This window comes from Anopheles marshallii, chromosome 2 (assembly GCF_943734725.1).
Source record: "Anopheles marshallii chromosome 2, idAnoMarsDA_429_01, whole genome shotgun sequence".
Classification (NCBI taxonomy): domain Eukaryota; kingdom Metazoa; phylum Arthropoda; class Insecta; order Diptera; family Culicidae; genus Anopheles; species Anopheles marshallii.
In genome coordinates, this window is record NC_071326.1 from 43779476 (window position 1) to 43805879 (window position 26404).

The 26404-nt window shown below is 41.2% G+C and overlaps 1 protein-coding gene across 1 annotated transcript in view; it reads left to right on the forward strand.

The window, feature by feature from the left end:
- LOC128709319 (contactin-4) overlaps nucleotides 1-26404 on the forward strand; it is a 171183-nt gene that overhangs the window by 93240 nt on the left and 51539 nt on the right. The window contains exons 9-10 of the mRNA XM_053804305.1: nucleotides 150-280; nucleotides 19926-20085. Coding sequence (XP_053660280.1) covers nucleotides 150-280; nucleotides 19926-20085 — 291 coding nt within the window. The remainder of the gene's footprint in view (nucleotides 1-149; nucleotides 281-19925; nucleotides 20086-26404) is intronic.

A 26404-nucleotide genomic window follows, 5' to 3' on the forward strand; every position in this document is an offset into this window, starting at 1 on the left:
AACATCGACAGAACAATTGCAAACAAATATTCACCACTAGAGAATTCAATGAATTTAATGTTCACACGGCTACCTATCGGGGCCCAAAACAGCCCGACGGAATTGAGCACAATTTCTCATCACTATCTGTACTGCTTTAAATTTCACAGACCTTCCCACACTGAAGCTGGAGCTCGGTATCAACATGAACCCGGAGGACATCGAGGAAGGAGACGACGTGTACTTTGAATGTAAAGTGAATGCAAATCCGTCTGCATACAAAGTGGTCTGGAAGCATAATGTGAGTATTCGTTCGCTTTCCCCAATTTTTCACCGCTATATCTCTTTTCATTCGCTCATTTATTTATTCTTCGGTCGTCGCCATTTCCGGGCAGTTCCGTACTGGCGTAGTACGGTTCCAAGTGAACGGAACGGATGGATTAAGGATGTGGGCTCCCGGTGGTTGTTTTTGCGCTCCGTCGGATGGGTGAGCGTTTCCGTGCATTTGGGGTCGATGGTTTGCCCTGCTGGATGGTAGAAGCACCCGAAACTGCAGATCCTACACTGCAGCCGGGTGTGGTTTGCTGGGGTTGAAATTGAGATTTCACTGCAAATCCAACGTTCACCCGCGTGGTTAGTGACCACATGTTGGCATTGCGATTGCTTTCCGAACCCGGCATTGCATCATCGTCATGCATATGCATCAAGCTACGCAAGATAAAGCCCTAGCACCTAGAACTAGAACGCATCGACCCGACAGTGAAAGGATCCACAAAAGAAGACGTGCAAAACCCGTGAACCAAGAAATACGATGACGACTTGAAACATTCGTTTTGAAGGGGTTCTACTGTGTAAGGGAAGCCATAACACGATAACGCAGTTGAAACGGAACCCACATCGATTCAAGGATCAAGAAAAGGGGTTGCTTTCCAAAGTACGCTCACACATATATGCGCCAGTATGCATAGAATGCACACCCTACTAGGTGCATCTGCATCAAGCAAACTGGATTTGCTCAGTTTTTCGATAAACCCCCACAGTCCATGCTTGGAGTCTCCGCGGCTTTTACTCGAATACCGTCTGCGACCGGACCCGCTAGAAAGATTCTTGCCAGTATAGAATTCTTTCATACCATCCTATCCAGCTCGTTTCGCGAAGAAATCCCCACCCTGAAGCTGCTTAAAATGGCCGGCCTCAGACGGGCTCCAGGTTCAGGAATCCAGTTAAAAGATTGCACTGTCAAGCATCTGCATTCTCGTGGCAGTTCGCGTTCGGTTCTGGCGGGGTTCTGGCAATGCGGTTTCCATTTCGTGATATCTTATTTACATATGTCTCCTTATGTTTCCGCCTGTTCCTTACTGGTACTGGCTTTTGTTTTCTTCCGCAAGGGAAAGCTTTTTGCCCCATTCCATTTCTATTATTTTCAACCGCAACCTATAACGTTCTTTCGCTTCGTCCCGAAACACGTGCACATGGCTCACTTGGATTTGGTTGGTTTCCGACTCAATTTCGGCTTACCATCTCTTCAGCTTTCGGGGTGCATTCTAGCAGCGTTTCGGGATCGCCCCATTCCCAAAAACACACCCGTCGGCCGCCTGTCAATCGATGGCGGAACGAAATGCACATTTTGCAGAACGATCAGGAGATGACAGGGTTGGTTATTCGATGGAAAGTGGAGAATGTTCATCGTTAGCATAGTGTCAGGCCGGATCATGTCAATAGCGTAAACGGAATGCAGTTGATATTCTGTTTGCAGCGTATTTTTACTAGAAAAACGTCACTTCAGTGTTTTATTTCTCCTGTATTCCCACTTTCGTTGAAAGAGAATTATTATCCGTGAATAAAAAAACAGAATATTGATAAGAAAAACCAACTAACATTTGAATATTTTCCAAAGAACTTAAAACTTGCCAAATGTACAGCTTAATTTCTTGACCACACTCATGCATATTTAATTTGGCTGTAACTACTGAAAGTGCACAAAATAGCTGTAAAGCGATATGTTGACTTACAAAATCAATAAAAGCACCAGATAAACCTTCCATACCAGGAAGGTTCAAAGATTCCTTGCGACGAGAATGTAATAAAGCATTCAATGCAGTACCATGAACCCGATACGACCGTTTACCCTATGAGCATGAGGGAACTATCGCTATTTACTTTACTTTCATCGGAATGCTACAATTAACCTTAAAGTATGCAAACCTACGGCAGTATATGTTTTAAAGTAACGAGTGAGAGTGAAATGAGAGATGTGTAAATATTTTTCTTACGGTTTTATACTCAACAATCAATCAACTCAACAATCAATTGATTGGCAGACGAATTTGGTATTTCATAATACATTATACAAAGAAAAAAGTTTATTGACCATACCAATTACAAATCATAAAAATTTCTTCTTATGTTATTCAATTCGGAATTGTTAAACTAAGTGAAATTTGAAATATTTTAGGCGTGCACTTGCAGCGAACTTATAAAACTTTTTATGTTGAAGCAGAATACACCATAAAAGAGGCATTTGTACACTCAGCCAAAACAGCACTGTGGTCGGCCTGTACAATTATGGATCCTGATTGAATTTATTACTTCTTTCTGTGTCTTTCTTTTTTTGGGAGGGAATCCTTTAACCACATTCCGTCCACAAAACATAGCTCTTCATCCGTCTCCAAAGCCAACAAGCTTTTGAAACAAGAAGAGCATTCGATTTCTTCATATATACGGGTATGTGTGTTTTCGTTTTTCGGATACATCTTTTCTGACGCCTCAAAACGATCACTGCATCCACCGAAGAAGGGCCGCAGCGAACGATTCAAACACATGGTGCCATGAGGTGGAAAAAAACGACCAACCTCGAGCCATTTTCAGCTTTATTTCGTTTCTTCCCACTGCAGAGTGTTAGAATGTTTTATTTTAGTTTTTCCTCCACATAGCATCGCTCATCTCCTTCAACTCCCGTCCCAATGTATGAATCACCCGTTGGCAACGTGTAGCATTTCGGTCACGTCCGCAAAAACCGGCCCGGAAACCGGAATCGTCCAAGCAAAAGGATCAAGTCCGTCCCATGCGATATGCATATTGAAGACGTTAAAATAATAAATTCCTCTCGTCTTGGGCTTCGTTACCGTTGTCGTCATCGTCATCATCCCGGGGTCCTTTCGTTAGCACAGCGTGTAGCGATTGATATACGCGCGGTTGCCCCTGGTTGAAATTCCGGTACATTCACATTCTCACACGATCTCACACTTTGGATGCGCCGGATGAAGTTAGTGGTTTTTTGGAACCACTGCCTTCAGAATGCTGGGATGTGTTTTCTTCGTCTTCGCTCTCCTTTCCCTCCCCTTGCGAAGGGATTGACTTTAATGGCCTACCATGTAAGAGCCAAGTGCAGGGAAATGAAATGAAGCAAGAAATAAAAAAACCCACATACACACACACACGAACCTCAAGCAAAACCTCATAAGAGTGCAAACGAAAATTCCATCCCAAAAATATGTGGCAATGTGAATCGACCAGAAAATATCCAATATTCGATATTCTTTACCGCACTGCGCCATCCCGTGCCGTAGTACCTTAAACTTATTGGGGAATTTTCAACCAGTGGTAGGGAGGAAACCCGGACGGGGCAAAAACACGAGGATAAAGCGATGATGTTGTGGCCGGAGATGGTCACAAACTGTTTCCTTCATGGAGACAAGCTTTGGGTCATAAAGTTATTTCGATGTTGAATGTGGCGTTTCCAGTTTTTTCCATTTTTTTTCAGTCTCCCGTGCTTCGAACCTCATCTCTGGTGGTGCTTTTAAAGTGCCTCACTAATTCGGATGTCCCGTCTGTAACGGTAGTCGGTACCGTTGTCGGAATCTTGATCCTGATCCTGATTGCGACCGATCAGGTCACCCAACATTGGGAACCCATGAACCGAAACGAGACACCGGATGAACGACGGAACGAACCACCGTATGTGTAACAGTTCGAGTATGTGTGTGTGCTAAATATGCTGGCTTTTCACTTTCTGTCCGCAATGCTGCGGTTGTCGGGTATCGACCTATGGGCGAACACCGGATGCTACACTAGCTACACAAACACACACACACACACACACACACACACACGTATTATCTTTTTGACCACGTGCTGTAGAGGTGATCCAGATTTTATCTTAATGTTTTATACAATCTTCCAGCCAGACTGGGAAAGTCGGCTTTTTCGGGAAAACGTTTTAGAAATGTTCGAAATTTCCCTGCGAGCATCTTTTCGTCACGAACGTTGAGATCCACGTACAGAGAACTAGAGAAAAATAGTTTTGACAATTCATTTTTATTGCATCGTCTAGCCGATTTAATAAATTCTCATCCACATTTGCTAGTTTTGACTCCTATCTTGAAGGTCATATCGCTGGCTACGAATCGAGTGGAGGAATTACTTTTTTTGCATGGTTGGGAAAGCACAACAAAACATGTTAATCAAACGATTGTTTAAGAATTCGTTTCATTGGATTACAAATAGATAACAAAGTTATCCTGTAAATCTCCATATATCTATATCGATTCTAAAGACAGATTGTTATTGAATGTTAAACAATTATTGTGCGTCATTTAAATGCAGATAGGAGGAAACCACGGTTAAAATAAACCAACTACGAATTGTGTTATGGTATGGTGTTAGGTTTATAGTAATGCTCGATATCACTACTAAGGAAAGATAAATAATTAATTAACGTATATAATTAATGTATATATGAATAGTTCGCAGCAATACACGTTGAAGGCACGTTTTCCGGCCTACTCTCTTGCTTGGTCTGATGTAGCGGAGACCCAAAGGCTTGAGTTATCTTCAATTAACTCACACACCTCAAATCCTTATCCATAGTTTTCCCCTCACTATTCTCCCTTACAATTACTATTTACCCTAAAATGATGAAAGTGATACGAGAGGTCCAAATTCGCTATGAAATGTACAAACAAACAAACAAACGTCTACCGGCCCTTTTCCATCATTTCTCATCATTGCAAACGCTTCTATAATAACGGCAAGGCCACGGTTCCAACGTGATCTTGATTCCAAAACCGTACAACATCAATATGTTTGTAGGGCACTATTGCTATCTACAAGCAATTGCTAACCCTGTATCTATGATGGTTATCATCATTTAAATGATAAGAAACTTATGGATAAAAGTATAGGAAGTACTTAATTGTACAATTTAAAGGTTACATTCTCAAATCTTTTTCGTCTTCCACTATAAAAGCAACAAACAAACATAAAATCAATAAGCACAAAATTCAATCAACGCTCCACAGGAAACGCTTTCATCTCAAAATGTTCCAATCATATAATTGTAACAAAAAAATGCCCCAAGCACGGATAATAATAGTAATGACGGTGTCGTTCACTCGTTGCGCTTTTGTAGCATGCGGTCATTTCCAACAACCCAACTGTTCGCTTCGTGTTCAAGCGGCTAGAATTTGCCCAGCGATGTTTTTGTTCTTGCTCTACGGCAAAAAGCGTAGCAACCTTCGGTCGGTTGGCGCTAGCCACTGGAAGGGAAAGCCATTTTTTCCACCTACTGTGTGCCCGAAAATGTATGACCAGCGGGAAACTAGGCGCTCCAGTGGTGTTTTCAGTGGACCGGGCGTCACCGTCTACTTCGTAATGATAATCATCCCGGGGTCGATTGTGTACCATTCACGATATTAACCACAGGCCAACAAACACACACACACACACACCCACACAGCGCACACATACACACGTCAAAATTACCACAGAAACCTAAAAGTGAACATTGACCAAAAAAAAAAAAAAGAAAACGTCAAACCCCGTGACCATGTTTGACTTGATTGCGGTTGTAGGCCGGCTGACATTGTGCCAGTAACGGACCCGGTGGCAACAGCTGTCCTATCCGCCTTGATTAAGGTTGGCATTTTTCCCATTTTCCACAATGTGGTATTTTTTAGAGTGAGCTCTTTTTTTCTTGCTTTTGTTCTTACCTCGTGGTTTTTTTTTTCTTTGTTTTTTTTTATTATTTGTGGTTCATGTCATGTCCTTCTTGTCCATGGTGATTTCTTTGTGCTTACGGGTCTTGTTTCTTCTGTTTTTTTAGCATGGCTTGGCTTGCTCTCAAACCTGCATCGCGTTTATACTCTTTGTTACGGTGTGTCTTTTTTTCTCTTCCTTTACCTTATCTTGTTTTCACTTTATTAACCTTTCCTCTGTTCACCTTGTCCGGTCACCTTCTGTTTTACAGTCAAAAAAATTACCACAATTTAGTAAACGTAGCGGACGATACAAAACAAGAAAAAAAAGCACCACCGGACTCACAAAATCGGTTCTTCATTTGTGGCCTGCGGGTTCCCTACTGTAGCGTCGCTTTAATTTTTTTTTCTTACTTCTTTTAACGTCCACACTAGAAATTGGGTGGCCTTCGTCAATTTCAGCCTTTGTACAACATTTTACGCACGAACGAACATAAATTGCATACAAAAGGGAATGCCAATTTTAAAACGATCAACATTTCGCAGCTGCCTAAAGCTGGCATGCCAGAGAACATTGAGCAAAAAATAACAAAAGAACGCTTTTTATTCCAAATTTTCCTTCATTATTTTCATTACATAATCATGAGGTAATTCGTGGAAATCATCTTTTTCCCCAGACTGCATTGTACAGGACAATCAACACACACACACACTAAAGGATGACCAAAAATCATTCATTAAAAATTACGTTGTCGGACGCGATGAAAAAAAGATGACATGATAATTTACTCATTTTAGCAAGCTTTTCCAACATTTTCCGTACCAGTGAATAACTTATGAAGCTGCGAATAATAGACCAAGAATGGGTTCTTTTTTAACTATGTACAGTTAATAATGCACACTAGCTGGACGAATATTTTTACACAGAACTGAATCGACTACTGAACTTTTGAAGAAAAACGAAAAAATGGTTAGAAAACCAAAATCCATCATTTAGTTCAGTAAGCATCAGCATAACCGTAATTATCATGACAAACACTAACGAAGCGTTGTTGTTCAATTTTCTTCTTCGTCTTTCTTGCTGTTATGGCTCCACGTTTCGAGGTTATAAACCATTTAATCGTCCTGCCCATCACTGATCTAGCATGCGGGAAGCTCTTATAACTGGTCCACTATGCAAGGCTGGTAAAATCTTTGTCGCGGTTGTCTTTAGTTGTCTGCACTAATAATTATCTGCACGGTCACCATCGCCGCCGGCCGCATTTCGCTCAGTGGCCAACAATTTACTAGCACCGTTAGTTTAAACATGATGAAGGCAACTTCAACGTACACGGTTGCAACGCGCGTTGACCTCTGTCGGACGTCTTTCAAAGAGTCGAATAGGGATACGAAAAAAAAACAGCTGAAATGAAACGTCGACCATTCAACTTAAAATAAGTTGAGCGTCTGCCCAAGGACTTACCCGACAAAATGGATAAAGACACTAACGACGAGCGGAATACAAAAGCAGTAGCATCCGCAATGGCAACAGCAACATCAACAGCAGCAACAGCAGCATGAAAAATGGAAAACTGCGCTTCCAAAAGCGGTCGAAAATGAGCCACCCCTTGACGGAAAAGTTTTTCCTTAACGAACTGGCCTTCACGCGGCGCATGGGACCCGCCGCTCCGGTCGCCTTCCGCGATTTACCGGACATTTTGGCGACCATCCCGAAAAAGACAAGACGAAGCTCAAAGCAACAAAACTCAACAAAAAAAAAAGGATCAACCGAAAAAACGCACCCAAACCCCAACAGGGGAAAAGTTTTTCCTCATTTTACAAGTTTTGCCTGCGCGTTCGGTTCTTATATTACTGACCGAAGAATAGCTGGAAACGTTTGTCGAATGGGGTTGGAAGGGTAAATTAAATTTTCGACTCAACGGTTGTCGGCGGTCGGTCCTTCTGCGTGGCGAAAACTCTTTCATGTCCGTCACGCTTTCAGACGTCTCATGCAGCACCCAGGTTTCAGACGATTTCCGACGGGTTTCCGTGCGCCGGAGTGAGTCGCCGTTCAACGCTCGATTGAACTGCTAACGTTGCACGGCGGGTAAAAATGCGACCCCTTGCGCTGTGCTGCAAATGAACTGCATTGAAATATAAAAAGTCAACGAGAGTGGTGGCCGTCCGACATCGGTGAGGCAAAATGAGCAGCACGTTCGACCGGCAAATGGTGAAGGATGTTGCTGGAACCGTTTCAATCATCAATTAAATTAAATAAACATCTTTATCGGATTCCTTTTTGCACGGATCAGCGGGACCTTTTCTCTACTTGATCCTTTGCGAAGCACACTAATACTTGGAGGATTTATTAAAAAACTTTCCACAATCTGTGCATCGAAACCGATGAGGGTTTGCTTTATGAGTATTGATTCCCACAGAGCAGCAGCGGATTAAGACATGTTCATGTGTTGGAATGCATAATAACGAATAGTTTAAGCAAAGAAAGTTTCTTATATTGAAGTTTGTGACGGCCTAAGGGAAGATTCTTCTTTTTTACAATTACTCGAATCACGAGTGAACAATTTTCGAGTTGCGATTAAAATGTCGTATATCTTCGTTCAAAAAGTGAAGCATTTTTCGAATATTCATCATTACTAGTAATGAAATTACTTACAAATTACTACTATTCATTCAAAAACACACAAAATTTCTGCTTTTTTGGTCTGCTTTGTGCGAAATGTCATTATGGTAAAAAAGCTTATAAGTGGTGTGCTAGAAACAACTTCAACACTGTACCAAATGATTGCTTTCCTCCGAACTCCAGTGAGGCCCACGACGCAATCGCTGTTGTTACCATTTCAATAATTTGTTTCATTAAAAAAGTTGTAGCAGTTAAAAGTTCAAATATCAATTATTGCTAAAGTCAATAACATTAAATACATTAGAAATTGTGAAGAAAAAATATCTTGAGTGCAATATCTGTGTAAATTACTCGTAAGATAATGCGTTAGTGGCTCCCACGCTATCGCAGTTGCGAGCTGAAAAATTTTGGAAGCCCCTGCTCTATAACATCATTTGTCTTCGAATGATATTGGAACATTGTAAAGCGATACCTTTATGATATCTGTCATCTGGCATCTTTCGAAATACCGGCCAAGTGTTAAGTCTTCAATTGAAACTAGAATCCATCATCCTGAAGGAAACATTTGGTTTTGCTCGAATATAGCCGAATAGACAAGGTACAGAAAAATAGAAGTCAAGTATAGCCAGAAATAGGCATAAATCCAAAGAGAAGAAGATACACCAAGAAGCAGATTAGAGGCTTCAATTTACATATCACACAAACCCTTTAATACGAAAAAAAACTCCTCATAGACGTACTAATAAGCTTAAAAATTATTAATAATTCCGTGTAAAACAACCGGCTGTATCACTCATTCAACAATAAACATCAATCAAACAGTCCTTCCTTTACACTGCAATAGGACGCAGTCATGCCAAACGTTAGTCTTGCATTTCACTTTGAATAAACGATGCTTTATCTTTATCGAATTTTCACCCACAAACCACTTAAAGTGCGCTCCCTTTGGAACATCCGTTAAAGCATCTCGAACTACCCGTTGAAACCCTTTTTCCATGCTCAGCTGTTGCCATCCATCAAGCCACTAGTAACTATGTGGTCATCGCATCCAGAGAATAACAGCAATAAAATCCCCCAGCTCAAGCGCACGATTATGTTCCTTTCCAAATGTGAAACCTCCTCACCCGGTGCACCGAGGACTGTAGCGGATTTGCTACTACTGCTCGTAAATGTTATGTAAATTTTTTATTTCCGGTCCCAGCCCGTTACATCACCCGGAAGAAGTCACTACTTCACACACATACACACACACACACACATTTACACAAACGCCTTTTTTGAAGAAGCAAACCCGGGAACTGGTGGCGAGAGACCGTACATATGTGTATGCCCATGATGCCGATGCTCTACCCGCAATCTGAATCGGTACGTCAATAACTCAAACACTTTTCCTATGTAAAACCGGAGCCCCATAAAATGGTCGTAAAAAAGGATAATAATAAATGCATAAATTTACACACCGACCGCACTGACCGTGGAAGGGATTGGAGGGTTCTTTGGGGTTTTTGCAACAAGAAAAACGATTCTTTTCTCGATGAGGTTTAAAAATGGATGACGAGCAAGTGAAACAAACAACGGTTTGGGAGCGAAAGAGAGCTAGAGACTTTGTTATACCGGAGCAGTTTAAAACCACAGTGAAAAGATGAAAACGAATGCTTTCGGATACTACGCTCCTGGATCAACCGGAACAGGAAAATCTGACCAACAACTTTACCTTTTATCTCACTCTAATGAATGATTGGACCACTCTACATGAAGTTTAATTAAATCGACGCAGCTTTTATTCTCATTTGTGGCACAACGGACATCCAGCGTATGAAAAACCGTATTATCTTCATTGCCTTTTTAAACATGCATCATGTCCCAAGTACATCATTCGCATCATCAACATCAGGTCAAAGCTCAGTAAATTATGATTACGTTCCTTTTCTTCAGCAACATTCAATTAATCCGTTCCTAAGCTTTAACAACCTGCTGCATCGTATCCGACGACTGCTGATGACGTTTCCAAATACTCTGTTAAATAGTGCACCCATTCACATCGGGTGCTTTGTACGCACGATTCGTATGATCCTTTCCGTACATAATGGATGATGTGCTAGTGCTGGATTCGGTTTCCATTTTCAAGCGTCTCAAACTGCAACGACTACCGACCGTGCAACCTGTGCTGGTACCCTGCTCGATGTTCAAGAAATCTCCGAACGATACCGTACATAAGTCATCTTCCAGATCCACAAAGCGGTCGTATGCGTCGCCACAGTGTGTAACTGCGCATTGAACCATATGAATGCCTTGCTTGAAGAGAGAACCAGTACGGCAAAAACATAGCTGATGATACACTATTGTGGGTCAGAAAGAAGATGCAGCGAAATGGATACTTTTACCACAAGTTTCCTTCACATTTCTATTGACAATTGTATCTCTCCAATATCTTTGTATCTCTTTACGGTGGTTGATGTGGAAACAGCTATAAGATACGGTGATTCACATCAAAATACCATAAACAGGTTCTGCAATTATAACAGAAAGTATTGACCTTACTCATGCGCTGAACAACGCATTAAAACAAGAATGTAATTGGATTATTTACGCACAGTGCTGTCAAAAAAGTTTTGTTCTGTGTTCCAGTTTTTTGAAGGATGTTGCAACTCTACCCGAGACCCAATGATTCGTCAACAAGAAGTTTAATAAGAAAACTTTTCATGAAGGATACTTTTTAAGCCAATGTCGATAACAGTCACATCGCTCTTTAAGCCAATCGTCAATGTGACGGAAATTTCTTGTTTTGACAGGAGCTGTCATTATGAGGATCGTAATCCATCAAGTCTGCGTTAGCTGAACGGTGATACTTTTTTTTCTAAAAATGCTATTAAACTTTCAAACAAGATATCAGATATCAAAATAGGATGCATGCAGTATAACGTGCAGGAAAACGATCGATGGAAAAACATGATATGGAGCAAAGCAACGCCACAGCACTAGGAACTATGACATTTTAAATAAAAAATGTAAAATTTTAATGACTTTAGTCTAAATGCAATTTCCTATTCCCAGTTGGGGTTAGTTGTGAACGTAGTTATGTAGGCACAAAAAAATCCTTGATGGTTTCATTATTTGCAAAATCAGACAAAACTCAACCGTCGATCAGTTCGTTCGGTGACAACTTCCTGTCAACTTTCCTTTGAAAAGCTTGTTTTGCGTCACAGCTATGCGATTATCTCATCTTTTATTTGTACTTTCTTCACTCCGCTTACTTCAAACTGTTCGGACACGAAATCCTCCGATTGCTGGCAATTGCTGTCATTGCATTTTTATGAAGGAATGGTGCTAAGTTTATGAGGTTTTCATTTGTGTTGGTACGGCCAGGACCTGAACACGCCTTTTTTTCATTCCACATTATTCCTACCCCACAAACTTTTAATACTTTCCTCCCAACTGGATTCTATTTGTGCCTCATTCGCTCGACAACTGTTTTTCGTCGCCAACCCTCCGGGCAAGAGCAAGGCACAGATTGTTTCGTTGGTGTTATACTTCCGCGGTTTTACCCATGGCCGGAAGTGTCCTTTACAAATACGACAAACGATCTAAGCTGGTGCAGCACCGGGACAGGAACGGAATGGCAATAAAATTTTACATTGCTTGCAAAACCATTTCGACATCGTGTTCCTGTTCCCTTCTCTTCCCTCTTGCCCTCCACCAGCTTCAGTCAACCGAAAAGATGGCCGAATCGAACTGCCAAAGGAAATGGTTGATAAAATTCAATCGACCCGTGCGCGAGCCGGACAAAACCGAACGGGACCATGTTGGCACCATTTTCCAACCGGATGGTGCATTGCATCCGGTAGCCATAATCGTCGCTGTGATTTTGAACGTTTCTCTCGACGAAGAGTCTAAGGAGAGACGATGATACAAACAGGGAAAACAAGAAGACACTGTTAGTAATTCGTACTTACAAACCTACAACCACACACACACATATCGAAGTTGGGAAAGAAAGCCAAACCTTTTTGATAACGTTTTATTGCCTACATCGATTTTACTGCTTATTGGAATTCACTTCCGCAATTTCGATGCCTGCTTCGATCGCAGCGCAGGCCGGAAATTTAAAACCATCAAACTGAATCGGTCACATGCACAAACAAATCAACAAGAAAGTACAAAGCAGAAAAGGAAAGCAAAACCTGGATAAACGATCCCCCTGCCTAATACGAAAACTTTCCGTAGCTTACAAACTCGTAGAACACTTCTTTCACTGACCATAGCACTGTGAGAAAATGGACGAAAAAAGTAACTTTTAGCTATTGGTCTTTGGTATTATCGAACGTTCGCTTTCAAGCTTTTTTGTTGAGCAGATCAGCTGTATTTATGGAACTGGTAAACTTTTACTTGCCGGCATACATTCAACTAAATTTATTGCCATTATTGTCTTATGTTGGCGATAATCAATATTGAAGACTTGTTTTCATTCTGCTCAGTAAAACGGTAGGATTGAAAGTTTTCAAAATGAAGTAAAATATTGATGTATAGTTGATATTAATAACCTGCCTTAAAAGCATATGATTATTATTTTTCCGAAAAGCGTGCACGTTTGCCCCCCTGGATTAATACGTGGGCTGGAAATTGTGAATCTATTAAAGCTCCACCACTGTTAAAATCATTATGGAACCATGCCGCATCTTTTACTGCAGCAAAGCAGTCTGCAGGCTACCTTTCGCGAACGGGCTGGCTAGAATCAATTAAAAAACTATGGGCGAACAATTTGATTGGAAAAGTTGCACACCATCGATTGTCGAGCAGTTTTTCAATTAAATTAAATTCCTCCATTCGCTGCCATCGGGGTATGTGCTGCTCGTTCCAATTCTCGGGTCCCATATTTTCCGCATCACATAACGCGGTTTTATTGCGTTTCAAGAGTTTTGTTTGACTCTATCTCAAACGGGTTTGGTTTCTGGTGCGCATCTTTTTCACGTTCACCTACCACACCACCAATCCTGATGAATTTCTTCGTTCTTTTTCTGTTACGCTGTTAAAGCAAAGCAAAAGCTTAAAATGGAACTTTTGCTCTGTTTACTAAGGACTTCACTAAATCCTGCAAGGGGAGTAAAAGTGCATCTCAAATGCTGCACGGTCATAGTTGTAAGACAAAACAATAAAGCGTATTGCTTTGTGCAGTAAGCTACATTTTCAACTCTTTAAGCTTAAGCTGGAAAACATACTGTCGTTTGGTTGTATGAAACAAAATGGACGATTTGGAAGGGAAGGAGAGAATATTAAAAATGCATGAATCAATTCTTACAGGACTGTTCTAGTGGGTAAACATATTTTTGTTCAAAGAAGTAATTTAAGCCAATTCAAAATTATAGTAGCTTTCTTATCAGCATACGATTAATAAACGAAAAGGAGTACTTAACATAAAATTATCAAATGGAGACGCATGGTACTTCACAGTTTTTTTACGATTCTAGACAGTTTCCGTTCAACGGGAAGAGGCGCTTAGTATTTTATGGGCGAGATTTAAGCGCATGGTAGTTAAACTTCTCACAAAAAAAAACAATAAACTTCATTTAAAGTTCTTTATTCTCCCAATATCAATGACGAAAGATAAATTTTTACTCAAAATGTCAGCAATCGCATATAATTGTTTAATTAACAAATATCCTGGTAGTTTTAAATAAAAGTCAAATTGTTGTTATTGCTATTAATCCAATGTCTTCACTGTACTTCATTGCGTCAGTACTCCCACTATAGGACGAATGTTATCATGAAATTAATAAATATGTTTTAACAGCATTTTATACTAAATCATATTTGAAATTTCTAAGTATGTTAGAAAAAAGATATTAGTGCATTCTGTGTTATAAAGGTTGATCCAGAAGCATGGCAAGGTTTACTACAATTAGTGTAAAGCTTAAAGAGCAATCACTGCATACGTTATTGTCATTATGTAGTTTCTAGTTGAACATTATACGCCAATCAACTCCATTGATCGTACTCTAATTATAATTTCTTTGCCATTGCAAAATATGTAAATGATACAACTTTCCACCTGCAATAATTGGTACAGCACAGTCAATCGATAATGTAATTGATTTTGAGAGTAGAGAGGGATTCTACACCATCATTTCCATAGACTGCTTTCGAATCTGTGATACATTTGGAAAGTATGACCGATCTAACAATTAGCTAGTGGCATTCCGTGAAATGATATCTAAAATTTTAATTCATCTATGGTCCATGGACCATGGTTTAATTCATGGTCAACAAAAGCAAACCATTGCAGGAAACCCAAAAGATGCAAATTGTCAGATATAATGACCGATCGATTTAGCTTGTACCGAGGGCAAAATTGGATGCTAAAAACAACGTCCACAATTAACGCCCTCATCGCAAATGGAACCACCGCCAGTTAGTTAGATCGTCACCACTCGTTTCGACATGGCCGTCCAAATGGATGCCCAGGTTCGGAACGATTAAACCCAGTTGCACTTCCCGCTTCCTGTGATGAAGACGAAAAAAACAGCCCGTCCAGAAAGAGGAAGGATCTACTGTTCCGTGTAATGGCCCCCCATTAAAAATGAACGAGCGTTCTATGGGTCAGGGAAAATATCAGCCCATTCGAAGGCCGCCAGGAACGGAAGCGGTGTGTAATTTTCATTTTCACTGCACTCTTGATTACTCCATTCCGATCTCGTTGGTTTTCTTTTCCATTCGGCATCCGTTCACATCGTGTGCAGAAAAGCTGATGGCCGTTTTTTCGTTTATTTTTTGAGAAACAATCTGCTTAAAGTGTCCGGAAGCATGGAATCAACGTCAGCATTTGTCCTTCCCCGGAAGGAATATGCACAAGAAGGGTATTTCGCTTCCTGGAATGCTTGTCAACCTGCTGTGTATGTCTAATGACAATAATAATTTAATCTTCTGCTGAACCCCAATTTAAAGCATGTTTTAAATGACATTGTTGTAGAACGACCCGCGACACAAGCACGCACTGCTAATATGCTCACTATCATCGGTGTGCTACATTGATGTCAGTAAGCATGCAACACGCAGCAGACAAATGAAGAAAACATCCACTGGCTATAACGAGCAGTTCTACTTCGTTACCAACAATCACGTTGCTACACATGCTAGTACACAACCAGTCAAATAGAACCCTCCGCCAAGATAGAGCCGTTCCCGTTCCTAAGCCACTATCTATTCGTTACGTTTTTGATTTTTTTCCGAGAAAGACAAACTTGAACGTTCCGCGAGAAGGTGCCAGTATTCCTTTGCTGCTTCGTGTTCTTATTTTTTCACCCATTCTACTGCTACTTTTGGCTCAAAACCCTGAACGACATCGAACGAAACTGATGCTACCGTTCCCGGTGGGATTTGCACCCTTCTTTCACGATTCTGATGCTTGAAATAGTTGCCAGTGTCACTTCCGCTGAACTGCAAAGCGTAGCAAAAGAGGAGGAGAAGAGGCAAAAAAAAGAATGGCAAAAGAAACACTCAACCCATCCTTAACGGCGTCTCGCGATCGCAGTGGCTTGTTTATGCTGCACCATAAAAGCGCTTTTCAGCGCGTCCAAAATAAACGCGTCGAATGAACACATTTCCCCGCTAGAATTTAATTTTCTTTTATTACTTTATTGTTTTCGTAATCATTGCGCGTCATTGGGGACTACACGGCCCATTCCATGAAAATGGGTACCGTGGTACAGTGCAGGCGCAACGGTGAAGGGCAGTTATAGAGCACTTTTCCCTACTTTTCTCAAATTTCGGTGTCCTACAAACGAAAACCACCTATTGAACGTGAGCAGGGGCTCACTAGTCACGGGATGGAAGTGTGAAATTTTCCGTCACCGTTCCACCAAACGACGCAAAATTGGTACAAAATGACATCGTTCCTACATCGCTCCCAATCCGTGGTGATCCGTTTTGTTGTCTTTTGCCAGTTTTGTATGGACGAAATTTTGAAAGCACTGTAGCTGTTTTTACTGATCTTTTCTGTGCTTTTGGGAACGACTGTGTTGGTTTTACGTGCCGAAAAATGACGTCATTTCATAATTAAGTTGAGATGGACGTTAATATTGGTTTTATATGTCTGGCTGCATTTTACGTTTTGCAAAAACAGAAATAAACTGAGAGCAATTTGCTCAACTAACTTTGAACAAACTAGGAAACTCCGTAAAATTATGTTCTGTTCTATGCTTCTCGAATAATTGAAGGATCGATGGATAAAATTGGTTGAATTTCGTCTCTAAATGCGCAAAAATAAGTGCGGCAAAGAAGGCATTAGGCATCTCTTATCATTAACAAAACTCACATTAACGGTTTGAATAGTCTAACTCTGAAAAAATATTTTACTGAGATCAGGTGCATAGCAATGCAATTTGTACTTTACGTGCAAATCGAAATCATGTTACGATTGGTTTAATATTTTGTAGACATTTAATATGGTATTTGTAAGCATTTGAAATGTTTTAAAAGTGAGTTGAAATTGAATTATGTCACCACACAATATTAATTCAAAAAGGGATTTTCATTTGCGTTATAGAAAACCATTGTGATATATTTTGAAAAGCAAAAAACTAAAATATTATAACTTTAAGAAAAACTTGAATATTTCGCGGTCCATTGGTGTTTTGGTAGCAGCCCCGGACTGCACGACAGGAGGAAAAATCAACGACAGGAGGAAGCAAACCCGTAGAAAAACTTGAATAAATATAAAAATATGAAACGAATATGACACCTGCATTGCGTTACAACCAATTAAATTAAATGACATCATAAACACATGTCAATAGGAATATTCATCCCAAGAACCTTTAAATAATACAATTTAATTCAACAAACAAAATCGTTCTTTATTAGTGTAAACATAAGGTTTTATTATCTGCTTTGAAGAACTCCTATCAACATAGAAAACGTATTGCATCAATAGTATCTGATTCGCCCAGCATCATTCTAATGACATGACACGATTCCACAGATTGACGTTGATAATAATATTGTGATTCTGCCCTTCTTACTAACGCAAATAATAAGTTTGCGACAAATTTGATTCGTGTGACGACCACTGTGTGATCAAATGCATTCTGACATTGACACGACTTAAAAATAGACTATGATTTATTAAACAAACATTATTACATGTTAAGAAGCAGCATCATTATTATACAAAGATTAACCGTTAACCGTGGAACGTTTAAAAGCAATAAATGCAATAAATATTATCGCCATGATGGATTAATGGAACGTCTTTTGATTCGACAAACAAACGAAATCCTTTGATTGTTACCTAAATTTTTCAACCCATTTCTTGCGCATTCATATTGCTTCTAAACAATGAAAACATACGTAACGTTAAATATCTACATTCATTCACATTCTGGGGGAAATGTACACGTAGCAACCATAAATGCTTATCAACGCTCGCTGCCTACCTTAAACCAACCTCAACCAGCATTACCTAGCAGCTCGAATTTAATGAAATGCTCTACTATATTACTACTTTCGTATTGAAATACTTCTCTCGCAACGTGCACCAAATTCCGTCATGGAAAGCCATCACCCGTCTACCTTGCTGCCCTTCACCGAATCTGGTGCCAGGGATGAAAATCGATCCCTACTGCGTACGCAACCCGCCCAACATAGCAACCGTTGCTGCTGCAGTACGGGGCGCAGTACCGGGTGAATGTTATGGCCCGTCGCACACATACGCCGCATTATGATGCGTTATTTGTGCGTTTAACGCCAACTTACCGGCAGTAGCGGCATGATCACTATATATGACACGGCCTCACAATAAGTAGAACGGTGGAGGGCATTCATAATCTCACTGTCATGAACGACAACACAGAGCACCGCGGGCAACAGCAAAAAATGGTACCATAAACTAACTAAACCATCACCTGGTGCGGTGTTAACATGGTGACCATTTTTCCACGTTCTTCTACTTCACCCCAGAGCAATGCTGGTAACCGTTTTCATTCATGCTTTTTTACGACAGCCAAACCGGTGGTCGTCATTGCCGTGCAGCAAAACACGTGAACATCGGCAACGATCTTTGCGCCCTGCACATTAAAGTGCGCTGTGGTGTTTTGCAGCGCGCGGTGTTTTATATTTACGCCCAACGGAGCCTTCCGGTTGTGAATTTTTCTTCCAAAAAACCGTTACATTAAACGTGCAGCTCCTTCTCGTATTACCTGTGTACACCTCACAGCCGCCACCCATTGCAAACAGCCGACGAATTTGTGAAACAAAAATCGCAAAAAAAAAACACTCACACATCCTGCTAGATGACGACACCGCGCCCTAAACTGCGCTTCTTCGGTTGTGTCTTCCGAGCATGGCCCCCAGCTACGGTAACAAAATATGGCGCACAGGCAACGCCCCACGGTGTGGTTTTGCAGCATCGTACCGTACATGGAGGCGCATGGTAGCTCATCCTATGCGAGTGGCTGCGTAGCGTGGCGCACGGGGTTCAACGGAAAAATTCAACGAGCGCCCACTGCAGACTCTAAATAAATAATCATAATAATAAAGCTCAAATTTACTGCCTACGCACTTGTTTTTCCTCACTTTTGACTTTTGCTTAACCGCGCACGATACCGCCGTCTCCCGGCCCAAATGGCGGAAACCGTTACCATCCCGTTCGAATTTGTACGCGCCCGCTAACGGGGGCACCGTTGTTTGCTTGTGCGCGCTGTAAAAGCAGCATCGTGTACCAGCATCATCACCGGGACGCAGGAACGCAGCATCAGGCCGTAGCATATTTTTATGATCATAACGAAAATTTTATTTCACTTAATGTACCAACCATCTCGCGAGGCCATCCCGCTGTCAGGCTGTCATTTGCTGCCATACCTTGCTACCGTTCCACTTGCTCATTTCGTGTCATTGACTAATAACTTCAAAGTGATTCGCTTGAGCAGCCCGGTAAACAGGCGGTGGCAAACTAAGGTGTATTCTGGCGCAGCACAAACAACCGGCGACACCTTCGCAACCGGCCGGGGTAGGAAAGATCATAAGCTTCATTTGCGTTTGTGATGGTCGCTTTGGGAGGCAGCCGGAAAATGTAAGACCGGAATTTTCACGCTAAACAGCCGGCAGCGGAAACCACAAACAATTTTCCGTTCACTTTCGACCGGAACTGTCGGCGGGTACGGCAATGGGAGCAAATTTCACCGACAGGGCGTGGGCATGTTTTATGGATACCGAATGCTAGTATTCTCGCTACTGGTAGTGCTATTTTTGCTCTAATATGCTGCCCGTTTCTTTTTCCTGCCAAACCATTCAAACCAATTTCTGTACATTGCGGGTCTCTGAATTATTTCTTTTTTATTTACCATCATTACTCGTTACAGGATCAAGTCGTTCAACACAACTCCAAATCGGGTGTCATCATGAGTAGTACCGCACTGGCGTTGCAGACGGTGACACGTCATCAGGCAGGCAACTACACGTGCATCGCCTCGAATGTTGAGGGTGATGGCGAAAGCAATACGGTCCACCTAAAAGTCATGTGTAAGTTGCAAAACTAACTACATTTAATATTACATCTCATTTTATATCAGAATTCAATGCATTACAATCACTTTTAATGTTAACATTGTTCTTGAAACACTCTTCTGAACGTATCATTCTGCTATCATTTGTAAAGTACATTCTAGATAATTGAAATCCTTGAGTTGATTTTTGTTGTTTGCCAGTATATTGATTTGAATTTTATACCCAAAAATTCATAAAAACCTTCGAGGAACTGTAACAAAAGACGCTCTTGCTTTTTGAACAAATTTCTGCTTATTGGATAAAGGCTTTGTTTTTAGTACTAAAAACAACATTAACAACAAACTTAAAATATTCTCAAACTTATGAAAGTACTCGGAAAACTGATTCTAGCATACTCTTGTTACTTCAACACCGCTAGCGTTCTCGCACATTGTCATCTATCGATTTACCTTCCGTGCAGCAAAAGCTAAAGGTGATGACGAGTGCGAACTATGCAGACATTCGCAAACAATACCACCATAACAAACTCAACCCGCAAGACGTCAACCGGAAGAAGCTGGGTACAAAGTTTCCTTGACGCAATCATTTCGTCGAACGGTGTAAATGTGTGCACTCACATTCGCCCTGCTGCTAGCACGCGGCAATAGTTCGTGTGGCAAAGATTTTTCATCTTTTGCTACCTGCCTTTTGGAGCATTGAAGTTCACAAGCAACGGAAACAGTAATACGCAGCGACTCTTTGACTCTGGCCAAACGAGCGGCCCAGAAAAAGGGCAAGACAATCGAGACGTTATGTTGACGTTACCATCCTATCAAACGGGTGACGATGGTAACGATGACAGTGAAGCGTCGCCCAAAGCCAACCACAGACGCTCGCACACACATACAGCCAGTTAGCTCTTGGGAGCAGCTACGATGGCAACCGGCAAACCATTATTGATGATTATAGTAGTGGCAATTTATGAAACGGATTACGCTTTATTTGTATTTTGTTTCACACGTTTGTTGTGTTTTCCACCATCGCCATCTACAGTTCACATTGTTGTCGTCGCAGGGATGGAAACTGTGCTAGGTTATGGATTTTTATGCGTCAATCTACCCTTATGATGCCACCATCCCGCTCGGTAATCTCGACACGGTCCTACCCTTTCGGACACCTTTTTCCCATCCAGCACCACCGGTCGTTCGTTATGGTATTTTATTAAACTCTTTTATTGAAAAATTCTACCCAACACACACTGCACCAACGCCAGCGTGCTAAGACGTTTAGCAACTTGGAAGGATAAGCCATTCTGTGCAACGCTTACCTACCGAGGATTATTCCACCATTCCTGACCCTGCATTCCATTGCCAGGTTCCGGGCATAAAAAGTTACCTTTTGTTTTGTAATATTTGTACCATAATGTTGATAATTTAATTTGTTCAGGAAGGGAGCATTTTTCGTTGTGAGTGTCAGTAAAATCATATTGAAAGAAAGAGAGTTTATGATCAGTCCTCTACACTGCTCATGTTTGATGTGAATTTATGAACCATTTCGGTGCAAATTTACACACCATTTTTGTTTCCATTTAATAATAATTATGAATAAATATAATGTACCAGAATGAATCCAAAATGTATTTAAGGTCTTACTGTATTATTCCTAAAACTCACTGAGAATAAGAAGTAAGACACTAAGACACACAAACAATTAGTAAGAATAAACTTTGTAAAAAACGAAGTGTTTTACATTTCAAATATCTTTTTCGCACGTTTTCGAATAACCCCTGTTTTTAACAGTAACGTTAACAGTAACAGTAACAAACAGTAAGACATTCTTACATAGTACATACGACATGTAAGACATACAATAATACAGTAATAACAGTAAGAAAATAATCCATTTAATTCGATTCAACTACTAAAAACTGTAACAACTCTTTCGTTGGTTACACAATTTACTTAATGCATTTCCAGTAATAATACTTTGCATTCAACAAAATTGCCTCTACACGATTTGGAACGATAATTCCCTTTCATTACTTAAGTTGCTTCAGCACACAAATAGAGCTAATAATTTCGAAAATAACACCCATTTCAAACGTCGCTCATGCGAACGTTCACACAACTCCATTTATCAGCTTCTGCTAACCGTCCAGGATCATGGTTATGGAAGCAATCGGTTTGATTTTCGGTTTACTATAATTTTCACACCATCACGAACATCCTTCGCATTCCGTGTCGGTTAGCAGAACACAGTTTCAAACCTGGCCGGACAAATATTTGAACGCATTCATCGGAACAGGGAGCAAGAGGAGAGAAATAAGAAAAATTTCCTCACTGTCCGGTTGTTCATTGCCTTCAGCTGCACGATCCCGATAGGATCGTAATTTGGAAAAGCGTATTACCGAATGACGCAAACAACTGGCTAGCTGGTTTTATGAGAAAATGACTAAAAATTCACCAGAGAAAACTCATTAGTCACAAAACTTTCGTTGCACTTGCAAAATATTTACGTTACACCGCCCGCAATCTCACCGCGAAGATGTGAGAGCAAAGCCCTCCCAAAATTGGGTAAAATTTCACGTAGCCTGCACACATTCACTCTCCTGCCTGGTGCTGCAACGGAACAGACAACATTCCGTTCACGACCCGTGTGCGGTTCCCAGCACTGGCATCCCACCGGGGAATCTACCATACGCCTGCGGTACGGTACAGAAAACTTCCCAAAAACCACCCCTAAACGCGAGCACAATATCAGAGGCCAACCTCACCAGACCACGGTACTGCTCGTGCGCTGTGTGCAACTCTGCAAGACGCGCACACACTTTTGCATGTAAATTATTGTGTTTATTTTAAAATTTTCCCAAAACGTGTCCGACTTTACTTTTTGTAACGTGGCCAAGCTTTTGGTACCGGTTGTCCCACGTCTCCACGACCGCCAACGACGACGTGCATCTCGACGCCTCGCACAAAACTTGTTCTTGCTGCTGTGTTGTTTGGAATTTTTGGCGAGCAGCGTAAAGTGCATTCGGCACATCTTGCCCTCGCCGGTGCAGGGTTGCAAAATGACTTTTTTGCTCACGTGCTTTGGTTTTGTGCTTCCCCGGAAAAAAGGCTACACGAATGGTTACAAATCCGGGGTTGAACATTTTTCAAACCACCCTTATAAACAGTGGCGCTAAGCCGTAAAGTTAGTTGCCAGCAACGGTACACAAAGCGGTGGCAGCAAACGATTCCACAAGGCATTGGTTTTTCGAGATGGTCGAATTCGAAATGCTGGTCGAATTTTTCCTTCAAACCGGAACTTTGTGGTGTAGGTAATTTTATGCAGACGGTGCTATGAAAGTGTGGTGAACCTAGATTTGAAGCAAGTAGTTTTATTAATCTAATCGCTGAGCCGTATGGATAACATGCTTTCGAGTATGAACCTTGAAGGTTGTCTATTTTGCTATGATCAATCCTCAATAAAGACAAACCTTTTCACTTCTAGTGGTTTTTCGTGCTATTGTCAGTCCCATTGGCCCCCAATTCTCACAACACATTTCCTCCTTGTTTCCTTACTACAGACATTTCCGGAACGCCTGTTCCGAATCGCTTCACCCCAAGTGGTCATGTGCACTTATTCATTCATGTTCATCTTTCTTTAAATTGGAGCTCATTTTGGAAAATCTGGCCTTCTTTGATGGTTTATAACAAGTTGTTCTGCTATAAACGGCAACGTTCGTTCAGGTTTCCTTGGAGAGCAATCCGCACCCATTTTAGTAACGGAACTGAATTAAAAAACCAACATCATCACCATTTTTCTTACTGCAAACGTAAGTAAACGAGATTAAAAGTTTAAACATTGAAGTAATTAAATCGAACGAGACACATGATCTCATCCTTAGTTGTTGTTGCAGTTGTTAGTACTATTGCTTGTTAGTGATGGTATGTTTTCAACTACGAACCTGCAGTTCATCGATCGGGCCAGAGCGGAACTTTTAGAATTTAAACTTGGTACTGCAGTCAAGATGATGATGATTTCTACATATCTATTCTTTAGCATGAACTCGAAAAAAGCATAGTAAATACCGAGGTTTTTTTTTCAATTCTAACTCGAAACCCAGTTGTTTGATCTTTGCAATTTGTACTGTTTTAGAAACATCTATTCAGTATAATTTTATTTATAATTTAATTTAATTATAATTTACCCCAACATTTCCAAAGAGAGTATACCTAATCACATATTTATTCAAAAAATTAAGCAAATGAAAAATGACAAACCATCACCATTAATAATTTCGTGTATCTCATCTGCAAATCGTATTCTATAAATTTTCTCCTTTGAAGTGCTGCACAAGTAATGGCCAGCAATAAGTTGCTGTGAGGTTTATTGGACACTCCGTCCACATCCGCATGCTGGTTTTGAATTGCAAACTTATCAAATAAAAACCGGCACCTTCCCCACATTCAGCATGGAACAGATCAAAAATATTACCCAAATCGGAAAGCATCAGTTTCCCCCTTCCAGGGTCGGTGCAAATGAAGTTACGATCAACTTCATGCCCTTTGAAGCTTTCGCACCCTCTGCACGCTCAGTACGATTACGGCCCAGACCCATTACGACAACATCAATAAAAACTCATTTTCCACCGGACTGAATCGAATCGGTACGGAGTCTGCTACCAAAATATTAGCATATTTTAAGGAAACTTTCTTATCGCGCTACCACGCCAAAAACCCCCACCGTTCCCACAAATCTTGCCGAAGAATGTATTCATCGATGAAACGCATGAAATGTTGTGCAAGACAAATACGATTTTACAGTTCGCTCGCACAACCCGTGTCGCCCACAATGAAGAAGAACGGGGAAACAAACTTTCAGCACGGAAACTGAAGCGAGCGCAACGGTATGAGATATTATTCCTCCAGCCTTCACTGCACCGAACCAATAGCATAAGACACACCCGAGGAAAGTTTTTCCCTGCAAACCGTCTGTCTGTCGTTGCCAGGGGATTTTTCCGAAGTTGCTCACCAATGTACATACCCACTTTTCAAACGCACCACCGGCAAACTCGGTGTACCGTGGGACATGGTGGCGTGTGGCGTTCTACTTCAAACGAATTTTATTTACAATTCAATTGACTTTCCTCCACAACCGGGTGCGTACACCGGGTACGCCGGAGCCGGAGCATTCGGAAACTTATTTTCCATCTAATATGTTAATATTTCATCCGCTCGATCGAAGCGGTACGCCAGAACGAACGTGAGCAGGCTATTTGGATTACGAGTTAGAACACGGGGTCTTACGGATTCTGCTACGCTGTTTTGCAGCATTTTGTAACCACAGATTTCGTAAAGCAGCTTCCGCCAACCGAAGGCATACCTTGCCAACGGTGGTCTTGTAAGGCAAATTCGAATGGCAAACTTTTCCATTCGACTGCAGCAGCTCGCCCTCGCTGTAATGGGAAACGGTTCCGTCGTGGGGGAGAGAAAAAAGTTTTACTTACTTTTCCGGTTCTACCGAGCAACAATTCACGAAGCTGCTCGTGTCGAAGATTCAGTCTCCCATCGTGTGCCACCCAAACCGGAGCTACACATCAGATAATGGCCCCGAGCGCAAGAGCGAGTTTCTGCATTCATCAAATGAAATTTATGTACAATGTGCATAACATCCTTCCTACCCGGCCGATGGGAACCGTTCGATGTACTTACCGATAGTAGCATACAGCAACAACTAACAAAAAATCTTCCCCCCATCACTTCACACACCAATACATTCGGGGCCTGGTCACAATAAACCATGGCAGTGACCAGCAGGCACACTCGTTTGAATAAAACATTTAAAGTTATTGTTATAGTTTATTGCAATGCGGAAACGGAGCAAAATACCGGGACCAGCTGGGAATGCAACAAGCATTCGATGAAAGCCAACAATGCAACAGTCCAAGCGGTCCATACCGATCGGACCATATTTGTAACGCACCTCAGCAGGCAGTAAAGCGAGGGGACGGTAGGATTTTGAATTAAGCCGACCGAGGTATTTTATGGTCTGCCATTGATGTGTTCGTTTGGAATTGGAAATTGGTGCAGTCAGCAGTTTCGGCAAATGGTTACATTGGCCACCGGCCACGCTTAGATAGGGTGTGAACGAACGGAATCTATAATTGCAGCAGGACAAATGTGTAAAGATGGATTAGGCTGCTCCACTCAAGTTGCGATTAGATCGAGTGTTACGGGTGATGTTAGTGATCAAGCAAAAAAAAAAGAATTGATTGTGTTTTGTGCTAGGTGTACTGCAGAGTAAACTTGATTGAAATGTTGTGTTCAAAATATCCATCTCTCAAGTATCTCTCATTTTTAACTAAAAAGAT